This window comes from Schistocerca piceifrons, chromosome 4, assembly GCF_021461385.2.
Source record: "Schistocerca piceifrons isolate TAMUIC-IGC-003096 chromosome 4, iqSchPice1.1, whole genome shotgun sequence".
NCBI classification, from domain to species: Eukaryota; Metazoa; Arthropoda; class Insecta; order Orthoptera; family Acrididae; genus Schistocerca; species Schistocerca piceifrons.
The window spans coordinates 484,609,783-484,622,554 of record NC_060141.1 but is presented as its reverse complement, the minus strand read 5'-3'; the positions used below and the strand labels follow the sequence as shown (position 1 = coordinate 484,622,554).

The window sequence follows — 12,772 nt, the reverse complement described above, 5'->3', positions numbered from 1 at the left end:
GCTTCACTCAAACACAGTTGACAGCGTGCGGCCCGATAAACATGGCCTGCTCTTAACTAGAAATGACCTCGTTGTCGACGGGACGTTAAACACTAATCTCCTCCTCCTCTTAACTAGAGAGACACTCGCCAGATCTCACATTCGCCAGCGGCAAAATCGAGGAAGTGGTACCAGCCTCGAAGGATAAGTCGAAATCCTGCAACACACGGCAAAATTGTTAATATAAAAACTGTGTAGGCACGTCTCTATTTCTGCTTTGAAGGTTCTTTACGAGAGTGAACACTGACAAGAAGATAGACTACAAATGTAGACGTCAGGTGTGTTTTCCATACATAGGGAAGAAGCTGAAAATGAAATAAACACTATGCCAAGTAACAAAAAATGGAAAACAATTGTCCATTTCTGACCGACAACAAATGGTTGAAGGCGTAACAGGAACTAGTAATAGGACGTTTTCGCAGAATCATTAACGGATTAAGGCTGAATTCCTTTCATGAACAAGTTTACAAATAACTAGAATTTCTGAGATCACATATTGCGTTATACTGCAGTAACTAAGTGCAAGGGCAATTGTAAGAAAAAAAATAGGTTCTACATCACAATAAATATATCAAAGCAATAATTTAGATAGTAAATCTGCCTTGGCAATAAAATACTGTCAAGGCTATTTGTTCAGAAAAATATCTTCGAGTGGAAGCTTATTTAGGAGAGACAGGTGCTTCCGGTTCTGTTACCTATACCGTCAATGGTAAGCGTTATGAGTGTCTTTTACGCAACCACGTCATTCCAGCTCTCCAACAGCGTGTATATGTTGATAGGATCATTTTTATGCAAGATGGCCTACCTCCGTACATTGAAAATCCAGTTAAGCAGCTCCTGAAGCGCCATTTCGGAAATGCTAGATTTATCAGCCGCCATTTCCATACAGCCTGGCCGTCCCGATCACCTGACCTTCATCCGTGTTACTTCTGGCTGTGGGGCTATCTGAAAGGCGTTCATCGTTCCGATTGCAAACTTGGCTGCATTGAAGGCACGCATTGTGCAACACATTCTGAATGTGACCTCGGAAACACTTCGATCAGTTGTGAAACATGCTGTTTCTCGATTTCAACTTGTTGCAGAAAACGGTAGACAGCATATTGAACATGTTTTGCGCCAGTCACATGGAAATTAATAATCCGATTGGATTTTGAATGATGCTTTTTATGCGATTTTTGTCCTCAGGACAAATAGCAACTGATGTGTTTGATGCTTTTTATGCGGTTTTTTGCCTCAGGACAATTAAAAACCGATTTTTCCCGTCAGATGTGATACGACCTTGCCGTGGTGGATGGGCTTACGTAACTAACAGTATCAGTTCTGAACACGCTGAGTAGTAGAGTTTGTTTAACGGCAAACGTACACTTTAGGCATTGTTGTATCAAAATCAAATCGGATTATTAATTTCCGTGTGACTGGCGCAGAACATGTTCAATATGGTGTACGGTGTATGACCTCGCTGTGGTGGATGGTCTTACGTAACTAACAGTATCACACCTATACACCCATTCACACTGAGTAGTATTGTTTGTTTAGCGTCAAACGTACACCTTAAGCATTGTCGTATGATTCATTTGTCATTTGCAGTCGACCAGTATTAAATTATGATACATGAAGATGTTATCTGTTCTTTCCGACTTGTCCGAAAGAACAGATACCATCTTAATATAGATACGGCTTACCGGCCAATGACCTTCTTCAGTGCGGATGCACTCACATTGCCCGAACTCTTACGGGAATCGGTAGATTGACTGCCGCGAGTAATGAGTATAGTGGGCAGGGGCAGTACAAATGTAGTGTGTGGACAGTAAGCTGGAAATGGGGGTCTCACGGGGAGCAAGCCAGAGGTAAGTCCCTGCAGTCGCTCTATCCTCTGTGTCCTCGGTGGTTCAGACTGGTAGAGCGCCTGTCTTTTAAGCAGGAGAAAATGGGTTCGAGTCCCTGTCGGCGCACACATTTTCAACTGTCGCCATTGATATTTATCAACGCCTGTGAGCAGCTAAATATCTGGATTTCACTGTAAATTCACTATTAAATTATAATGCCTACAACGTCATCTACGGCTACAATTTGTAACTATTTATTTTTCTTCTGCAATACGTTGTGCCAGTTCTCCGATAATATTCCTTTGCAATTAGACGTCATCCTGACCAGTGTTGTTATTTCTACAGCTGTTTGAAAGTTTAATTATGATCATCAAATGGTTCAAATGGCTCTGAGCACTATGGGACTTAACATCTGAGGTCATCAGTCCCCTTGAACTTAGAGCTACTTAAACCTAACTAACCTAAGGACATCACACACATCCATGCCCGAGGCAGGATTCGAACCTGCGACCGTAGCGGTCGCGCGGTTACAGACTGAAGCGCCACCTCGAGTGACAGAAATGATATGTTTATTACACATACAGACTACGTGCGCCTCTGTCTGCTATCGTTTGCTGAACGTCTCGTTTCGATGTCGTGGACCATTCACATAATAAGAACGTTGCAGTTTTCAGGTGATCCACTCTGCAGTCTCGCCAACCAGTTATTAAGATGTAGTAACCACCAAATATTCCTTAATTTTTACTTTTCTGTAATATTGTTTTGATGTCATAATTTTTTTTTTCGAAACAAGTAAAACACACAGTCCAACATCTCAGTGTTCCTGCATACTTCTTACAGGTCGGTTATATTTTATATAAGATCGAAAAGGACTTATAAAATATTTTTGTTTTTATTCCGCAATGAATTTCTCTTGTCTGAATTTCTTTGGTATTTGTCTGAAAACTCAGGAATGAGACTGAGATGAAATTCAGCCACTGAAATATTCTTGCCGCTAGGAACCTTTTATACGATGTGCGTCTAGCTAAGTTTACAAACACGTACCACAAATAAAATTTCTCATGTGACCACTGCATGCATAGACTTGTTAGTGCATTTGGTATTATCTTAGCAAGTAGGCGGAGAGATATGGACTTTTTATACCAACTGTCAACATATGACGTACACTATCTTCCGAAATAAGACTCCGTAATTGTTGTCACAATATTGCTTGTCTTCGCCAGTTAGTTTTCAGTGACACTTATGTCACACTTCGCAACCAGTAGAAATTAAAATGTCTAATATCAAACCTAGTCTTGCTATCGCATAGGGCGTAAGTGTTTATGCCAAAATGACTTACTTTGGATGTAATACGCTTGAACAACAGAAGGCTTCTGTCACTGCAAACCGCTTGCAACGCAACAAGCGACACCGTATGACCACGCCAGTTGCATTGACTCGCTTAGTTTCTGTAGCACATATAAGTCTTTTTCACTGGAGTCACGCGGATTGTGCACATGTATATACGTCGGTAGCAGCTGAAGGCACAATACACGGCGACAAAAATCCAGGGGATCAAACATGACACACGAATAACAACAAGGTGCTGTAAAGTAATAGTGAGAGGTGCTCGGGTATCTTGCCCACATAGTATTCTTAATTGGATAGTCAATTTGGGCTAAAACTGATCCACGAGTTCCATACATGACCACTTACGTTTAAACACACACACACACACACACACACACACACACACACACATACATACATACATACATGAGCGCACCCATATGAACATCCGTCTTTATATAGACAGAGACGTCAGCGAATATTGTTCAGAATACAGTTTTCATTAGAACAAAGTTTTATTGTGACTGTATTAAGTAATCTATTCTTCCTTCGCAGATGGGCCGAAGTTCGCGGAGGCCATCACGAATGCGACGGTGCCAGTGGGGCGAGAGGGCATAATGGCGTGCGTGGTGCAGGATCTGGGAGCCTACAAGGTAGGAAATGCTTCTCCCCACTCTACAACGGCAACATGGTTTTTCAAACAGTGGCACATTTTGGGTTGTAAATTGACTATCTGATCAGGTCATTTTCACAATCCTGGGTGAACACTGGCATATCATATATGGCATACAGAATCACTCCTATATTTATATTCATTTAATTTTTAAATTAATTGTGGATTCGTCCTTTTATTATTCGTTCATTTTGAGTATCGCTTCATTAATTAATTGGTTCGTTGTGATGCATTTTAAAATTTTACGAAATACACATCGCAAGAAAAAAGAAAGCTGTAAGGAACTGCGTGTGTGTGACAACAGGTAAATTTCGTAAATTTCGTCACTCTGGAAATAAGGTCGTATCTTCCATAAAAAAGTAAGACTTCAGTTTCAAGGCGAGGTAATAAATGCTTAGAGTTCATAGGAAACCAACAACGACTGATGTAATTTCTGTACAGTCATGCTATCCGTAACAATCTTACAAAGAGACTGCTATTCATTGCTTAGAACTCAGGCAATCAATGTGAGACTGATGAAGCAGGATAATCAGACAGAACTAAACTTTATTAGGAAAATGGCAGTTAATAATTTTTACAAGGAACATACTGTTATACACTCAAGGAACATACTATTATACACCCTAAGACAAAAAAAAGGACGCACCACGAAGGAACCATTCCAATGGGACGGATATCCGTACATGAGACGTACATGTACAGACAAACAAATGATTTCATTTCCAGAAAAATTGAATGATTTATTCAAGAGAAAGAGCTGCACAAATTGAGCAAGTCAGTAACGCCTTGGTTCACTTCTGACCCTTATGCAAGCAGCTATTCGGCTTAGCATTGGTGGAGTTGTTCGGCGTCCTGACGGATACCGAGGCAAATTCTGTCCGACCGACGACGTTAGATTGTCAAAATCCACAGCTCTGCCCATAATGCGCTATACGTTCTTAACTGGGGAAAAATCTGGCAACCTTGCTGGCCATGAGAGCGTTTAGCAAGCACGAATCAGCAGAAATCCTTGCCGTGTGCGCACCCGTGTTATCTTCCTGAAATGTAAGCCCGCGACGGCTTGCCTTGAAGAGCAACAAAAGGGCTCGTAGAATATCGTAGACATACCTCTGTGCTGTAAGAGTATTGCAGACGACAACCATAGGGGTTATGCTATGAAATGAAATGTCCCCCCAGACCATAACTTCTGGCTTTTCGGTCCCTCTGGTGGGTGACATGCAGAGTAGTATCTCACCACTGTCCGGGGCGCCTCCAGACACATCCTCGCTGATCACAGAGGCTCAGTTCGACGAGGGACTCATTGCTGAAGGCAGTTCTACTCTAGTCAATGGAATTCTCGTCCAAAGTCGCTCGTAATCAAAACTCTGACTGCCATTTTCTCGGAAACTGATGAGTGTTGGCCCATAAGACAAAACAGGTATTCCTTTATTTTCACCTTTCTGTTAGCAAACTAAGTTTAGACTGTGTTAAAGAGTGACATATGGTGGTTTCCCTTTGTAATACCAATCCAGTTTCACTGTCACACGAAACGAAACTTCTACTTTTCGACGAAAAATATTACTTGAAAATCAGACAGCCACTGAACAGGAGAAGATTTTTCACCAATACAAATGTCTTAAAACAAAAGAGCAAATCCGAACTTATATGTTACATACTCACCAACAGACGTAATCTGACTATTTTCTGTCGTGGAATGCGAACGCAAGGAACATTAATCATTTTCTAACCCTGAGATACTGAGATGTCAGGACCGACCACAGCCATCGCGTCATTATTCGAATATGAACGAAAATAACATTTGTCCTCTAATGATGATCCATAGAAAAATTTTCTAATTCTGTCTTTGGAAATATTCGCGCGCACATCTCGGATTCGATACCTATGGCCGGCAGCGGTGGCCGTGCGGTTCTAGGCGCTTCAGTCCGGAACCGCGAGACTGCTACGGTCGCAGGTTCGAATCCTGCCTCGGGCATAGATGTATGTGATGTCCTTAGGTTGGTTAGGTTTAAGTAGTTCTAAGTTCTAGGGGACTGATGACCTCAGATGTTAAGTCCCATAGTGCTGAGCGCCATTTGAACCATTTGATATCTACGAGCGATTTATCATCACGAGCTCTCACTATCATTTCTTCGCGTGTTGTATCAATACATGTGAAGCAATGCAGCCACTTACACTATGAGAGAGAAGCTGTCAACTCACCGCGATACAGCAGTGCTGGCTTTGTTACCGGACGGTTCGAAAAAAACGTAAGTGTTGCAGAGGTGCTTCGGGAACTCAAAAGGGAATCCCTGGAGGGAAGGTGGCGTTTTTTGTGGGAAACTATTGAGCAAATTTAGAGAACCGGCATTTGAAGCTGACTGCCGAACGATTCTGCTGCCGAATCAGCATGGTTTCAGAAAGCATCGCTCGTGCGAAACTCAGCTTCTCCTTTTCTCACATGCTGTTGTATTGGATGTTAACCGGGGACCTAGGAACGACGGAGAGGCCCCGTCCCCGCCGCTGGCGCAGTGGTCCGCAACCCCACGACGACTACCGCAGTCCACTTGAGCCCTCCGCCGCCCCACATCGAACCCAGAGTTACTGTGCGGTTCGGAACCCGGTGGACACCCCCCCCCACCTCCCACCCCCCCACCCCCCACAACCCCCACCCCTCCCCCCGCCCACAGACCGTGTCACAACGGACGAGTGTAACCCCTATGTTCGCGTGGTAGAGTAATGGTGGCGTACGCGCACATGGAGAACTCGTTTGGGCTGCAATCGCTGACATAGTGTAGCTGAGGCGGAATAAGGGGAACTAGCCCGCATTCGCCGAGGCAGATGGAAAACCGCTTAAAAGCCATCCACAAACTGGCCGGCTCATCGGACCTCGATACAAGTCCGCCGGGTGGATTTGTGCCGGGAACCGGGCTCTCCTTCCCATCCGGAAAAACGTGCGTTACACCGATCGGCTAACCGGGTGGGCCTCACAAGATGTACTGAAAAGTATGGATGAAGGGCAGACAGATTCCATATTTCTAGATTTCCAGAAAGCATTTGACACGGTGCCCCATTGCAGGCTATTAACGCAGATACGAGCATATGGAATAAGTTCACAGATATCTGCGTGGCTCGAAGACTTCTTGAATACTTGAACTCCGTATGTAGTCCTCGAAAGCGAGTATTCATCGGAGGCTAGCGTATCGTCGGGAGTGCCCCAGGCAAGTGTGGTATGAGAGCTGTCGTTCTCTGTGTACATAAATGATTTGGTGGACAGGGTGGTCAGCAGTCTGCGGTTGCTTTGCTGATGAAGCCGTGGTGTACGGTAAGGTGTCGAAGTTGAGTGACTATAGGAGGAAGAAGACGACTGAAACAAAATGGCCGGCCGCGGTGGCCGTGCGGTTCTAGGCGCTCCAGTCCGGAACCGCGCTGCTGCTACGGTCGCAGGTTCGAATCCTGCCTCGGGCATGGGTGTGTGTGATGTCCTTAGGTTAGTTAGGTTTAAGTAGCTCTTAAGTTCTAGGGGACTGATGACCACAGCAGTTGAGTCCCATAGTGCTCAGAGCCATTTGAACCAATTTGAAACAAAATGTCTAGTTGGTGTGATGAATGGCAGCTAGCCCTAAATGTGGAAAAATGTATGTTAATGCGGATGAATAGGAAGAACAAAACTGTAATGTTCAGATACAGTATTACTAGCGTCCAGGTTGACACAGTCAAGTCGATTAAATACCTGGGCGTAACTCTAAAAAGCGATATGAGGTGGAAGGAGCACGTCAGAACTGTGGTAGGGAAGGAAAATGGTCTGCTTTGGTTTATTGGGAGAATTTTAGGAAAGAGTAGTTCACCTGTAAAGGAGACCGCATATAGGACGCTGGTGCGACGCGTGTAAAGACCACGAAGATAAGATATGAGAAATTAGGGCTCATACGGAGGCGTACAGATAGTCGTCTTTCCCTCCTTCTATTTGCAAGTGGAACAGGAGGGGAAATGACAAGTAGTGGTACAGTGTACTCTCCGCCACGCACCTTACGATGGCTTGCGGAGTATCTATGTTCATGTAGATGTAGATATAGAATTAGGCGGTGCACACGTGTTTGCAACCCTAGCAACAGTCGCCTTCAGTCTGTCGTGGATGTAAGTGGATTGGATGTGGAATTGTTTCCTGGAGGACGAAATACCCTGAAATATGGGAATAATCTCGCAAAGAGTACTTTGATAAGATTAAGGAGAGAGCCGCATGGTTTCCCATGTGGGAGAAGATCTTTGAGAGCTTTACTGAAAAACGATACTTCTGTCTACTTTTAAATCTGTAAGCAGTATCAAGAACCCTCCTTTCAGATGCTGTGAACTTCTGAAACCCTTGTGTTGCTTTTCTTTACGTATTCGGAAACGAAATAAGCAAACACTGGCTCCTGCCTCCGTCATACTACACTACTGGACATTAATATTGCTACACCACGAAGATGACGTGCTACAGAAGCGAAATTCAACCGACAGGAAGAAGATGCTGTCATATGCAAATGATTAGCTTTTCAGAGCATTCACACAAGGTTGGCGTCAGTGGCGACACCTACAACGTGCCGACATGAGGAAAGTTTCCAACCGATTTCTCATACACAAACAGCAGTTGACCGGCGTTGCCTAGTGAAACGTTGTTGTGATGCCTCGTGTAAGGAGGAGAAATGCGTACCACCACGTTTCCGATTTCCATAAAGATCGGATTGTAGCCTATCGCGATTGCGGTTTATCGTATCGCGACACTGCTGCTCCCGTTGGTCAGATCCAATGACTGTTCGCAGAATATGAAATCGGTGGGTTCAGGAGGGTAATACGGAACGCCGTGCTGGATCCCAAAGGCCTCGTATCACTATCAGTCGAGATGACATCCATCTTATCCTCATGGCTGTAACGGATCGTGCAGCCACGTCTCAATCCCTGAGTCAACAGATGGGGACGTTTGCAAGACAACAACCATCTGCACGAACAGTTCGACGACGTTTGCAGCTCGGAGACAATGGCTGCGGTTACCCTTGGCGCTGCAACACAAGCAGGAGCGCCTGCGATGGTGGAGTCAACGACGAACCTGAGTTCACGAATGGCAAAAGGTAATTATTTCGGATGAATCCAGGTTCTGTTTACAGCATCATGATGGTCACATCCGTGTTTGGCGTCATCGCGGTGAACGCACATTGGAAGCCATACTGGTGTATCACCCGGCGTGATGGTATGGGGTACCATTGCTTACACGTGTCGGCCACTTCTTGTTCGGATTGACGGCACTTTGAAGAGTGGACGTTACATTTCAGATGTGTTACGACCCGTGGCTCTACCCTTCATTCGATCCCTGCGAAACCCTACATTTCAGCGGGATAATGCACGACCGCATGTTGCAGGTCCTGTACGGGCCTTTCTGGGTACAGAAAATGTTCGACCGCTGCCCTGGCCAGCACATTCTCCAAATCTCTCACCAACTGGAAACGTCTGGTCAGTGGTGGCCGCGCAACTGGCTCGTCACAATACGCCAGTCACTACTATTGATGAACTGTGGTATCGTGTCGAAGCTGCATGGGCAGCTGTACCTGTACACGCGATCCAAGCTCTGTTTGACTCAATGCCCAGGCGTATCAAGGCCGTTATTACGGCCAGAGGTGGTTGTTCTGGGTGCTGATTTCTCAGGATCTATGCACCCAAATTGCGTGAAAATGTAATCACATGTCAGTTCTAGTATTATATATTTATTCAATGAATACCCGTTTATCATCTGCATTTCCTCCTGGTGTAGCAGTTTTAATGGCCAGTAGTTTAGTTGCCTTCCAATCCAGCACAACTACGCCATTATCACCGTGACGTCGCCGTGTATGCACTGAAACGATATCTAAAGCAGCGATCATGCGCGGCTGTTACTTGCTCGTTTACATCGAGCCCTATAAAAGCTTCGTAACACGCTCATGCGCGTAACACCAAGAGGAGCGAATAATAAATAAGTAAGGAAGCGTCTTTGCCATCGATGAGCGATATTAATAAAGCTACGTGGACGACCGTCAAGCGCCTGGAGTGCTGTAGGTCACGTTGTTTATTCATGTTGCGATAAAACATCGAATCCCATATCTCTGACATTTGCGCTACAGCCGTTATTGACTCCTCCTGCATATGTGCATAGGTAGCACCAGGCGAACGCATTTTCGCGTTGAGTGTGTATGACGCAAGCAGATACAGGTTTAATGACCAATAGTCAAACGTGTTTTGTTTCATTTTATATTACGTTCGCAGCAAATACGCTATTAGTTTAGTGTATGAATTTTAAGAACTGAGTGTCGACGATCTCATGAGGATGATGTTTGGTTTGTGGGGCGTTCAACTGTGCGGACATCAGCACCCGTACAAAGTCTCACTTCTACACAGCCCATTTTCTTTTCACAATTCAATCTAGTCACCCTCACAAATGATAATGAATGATGAAGACAACACAAACACGTAGTCCCTGTTCAGAGAAAATCCCCAACCCGACCGGGAATCGAACCCAGGCTAGCCCCTAGACCAAGAGCTGCTGACATTATCTCATGAAATGCGTTCGAAATGCCTTGTTGAGTTTTCAACAAATAAAGTGGTTTGCTCTGTTGTTATTTTATCCATTAGAAATCGTTAGTGAAATCCTGCGACTATAACAACAAAATTAAAGTGGTTGAATCCTACCAAATATCACTGAAAAAGTATAACAACCACTACCTCCCATCCGTGAAATGGATAATATGAATACAATTGACTCGGGTCAGTCCAATCTTGTACTTTATTTCAGTGTTACAGTTCTTTCGTTACATCATGGGCAGTTGTATAAGTTTTCATTAATTTCAGACGGGGAAGTGCTCAGCAGAATGCACAAAATCCCCTTAGAATCAGTTATCATTAAAGGAAATGCTTGCAGTTATGACTACAGTCTAAATGTAATGGATTAGGTAAATATTAAAATAAATTCCCAAATGACGAACAATAACGAGAAACCAACGCTAAACGTCATCTCATCACAACTAGCAGCAAATACGTAAAGATATCAATTTTAGGAAAATTGTCATATGAAGCAGTAAATATTTTCCAAGGAAGATGTGGTAACCACAACCAACAGCGGGAACGCCTTGGGCTGCGGATCGGAGCCGCCAGGCGAGGAAGCCGCCGGCGATGGAGCACGCATCACCGGGTAAACACAGGACGAGTCGGACGACAGACCAACGACAACTACCGACCACGACCGACTATGAGCGACACAACAAGGAAGAGATAAACAACGGAGGCTTGTGGAAACCACAACACCAAACACAAAATGTAAATCCACTCGGAACCAGAGCCAGGCAAAAGTCAACAACGAGCAACGACCAGAACGCAGTACCGCCGAGATAGAAACGAAATCCAGAGCGAGTACCAGACTGACTGGACTAGGTTTTTTTTTCTTTATTGTTATTTTGAAACCTGTATTACAGACAGGCCTGCAGCAGCATACTACGCCGCTCTTTGGCCGCAGAGAAACACAAATATACAAATGAAGACATGTAGAGAAAAAAAACATGGTGGACATGTAAACGGAGACAAACACTTTTTAAAATACAAGGCGCCGTTCACGGGCGTAGAGTCCAAGATAAAATTGTTCATACACTAGGACACAGACAGAGACGAAAATTGTAACACGTGAACGTAGGTGCACAAAACGAATAACATTGAAGCACTTAAGCACAAAACGACGGCACACACAGAACGAGGCGGTGATCTCCGGTGCGCGAATGTTCACTAACCGTGTACGAGTCCAGGGACCTGCCAAGAGAGGAGGAGGGGGGGTGGGAGAGGGAGAGGGGAAAGCAGATGCCACGGGCAGGCGAGATAGGGGGAAGGGAGGAACGTGGAGGGGAAGCCCGGGGGAAGAAGGAAGGAGGGAGGGGATTGGGGAAAAGGAAAGAGAAGGGAGGGAGGGTGCCTAAAGGAAAGGACACAGGAAGTGGGGGGAGGATCAAAGTTGATAGGAGGGGTAGATGGAGGGGAGGAGGACATCATCAGGGAGTGGGAGCTGGCGGAAGCCACCTTGGGAGAGGGTGAGGAGGGTGGAGAGATAGAGACCGGGTGGGACGTGGGAATACAGGCGCGGCAGCGGGTGGGGGTGGGAGAGGATGGGTGAGACAAGCAGATGAGGAGGATCGAGTTTGCGGGAGGTGTACAGGATCCATATCCTTTCAAGGAAGAGGAGGAGGTGGGGGGATGAGATCATACAGGATCCACGTGGGGGAGGGGGGGAGCGATGCGATAGGCGAGGCGGAGAGCATGGCGTTCAAGGATTTGGAGGGATTGATAAAAGGTAGGGGGGGCGGAGATCCAGGCCGGATGGGCGTAACAAAGGATAGGGCGGATGAGGGATTTATAGGTGTGGAGGATGGTGGAGGGGTCCAGACCCCACGTACGGCCGGAAAGGAGCTTGAGGAGATGGAGTCAGGAGCGTGCCTTCACTTGGATTGTCTGGAGATGGGGAGTCCAGGAGAGGCGACGATCGAGGGTGACGCCAAGGTACTTAAGGGTGGGAGTGAGGGCGATAGGACGGCCATAGATGGTGAGATAGAAATCAAGGAGGCGGAAGGAAGGGGTGGTTTTGCCTACAATGATCGCCTGGGTTTTGGAGGGATTGACCTTGAGCAACAACTGGTTGCACCAAGCGGTGAACCAGTCAAGATGGGACTGGAGAAGGTGTTGGCAGCGCCACAGGGTGGGGGCAAGGGCAAGGAAGGCGGTGTTATTGGCAAACTGGAGGAGGTGGATGGGGGGTGACGGCGGCGGCATGTCCGCCGTATACAAAAGGTACAGAAGGGGGGAGAGGATGGAGCCTTGGGGCACACCGGTGGAGGGGAAAAAGGTGTAGGAGTCGGTGTTATGGATGGTGACGTAGGAAGGACGA

At 45.8% G+C, this 12,772-nt stretch overlaps 1 protein-coding gene across 1 annotated transcript in view; it reads left to right on the top strand.

Annotated features, from left to right (window-relative positions):
* Positions 1 to 12,772, top strand: part of LOC124795431 (lachesin-like) — a 541,280-nt gene that overhangs the window by 286,592 nt on the left and 241,916 nt on the right. The window contains exon 2 of the mRNA XM_047259458.1: positions 3,750 to 3,847. Within this exon, the coding sequence (XP_047115414.1) occupies positions 3,750 to 3,847 (98 nt within the window). The remainder of the gene's footprint in view (positions 1 to 3,749; positions 3,848 to 12,772) is intronic.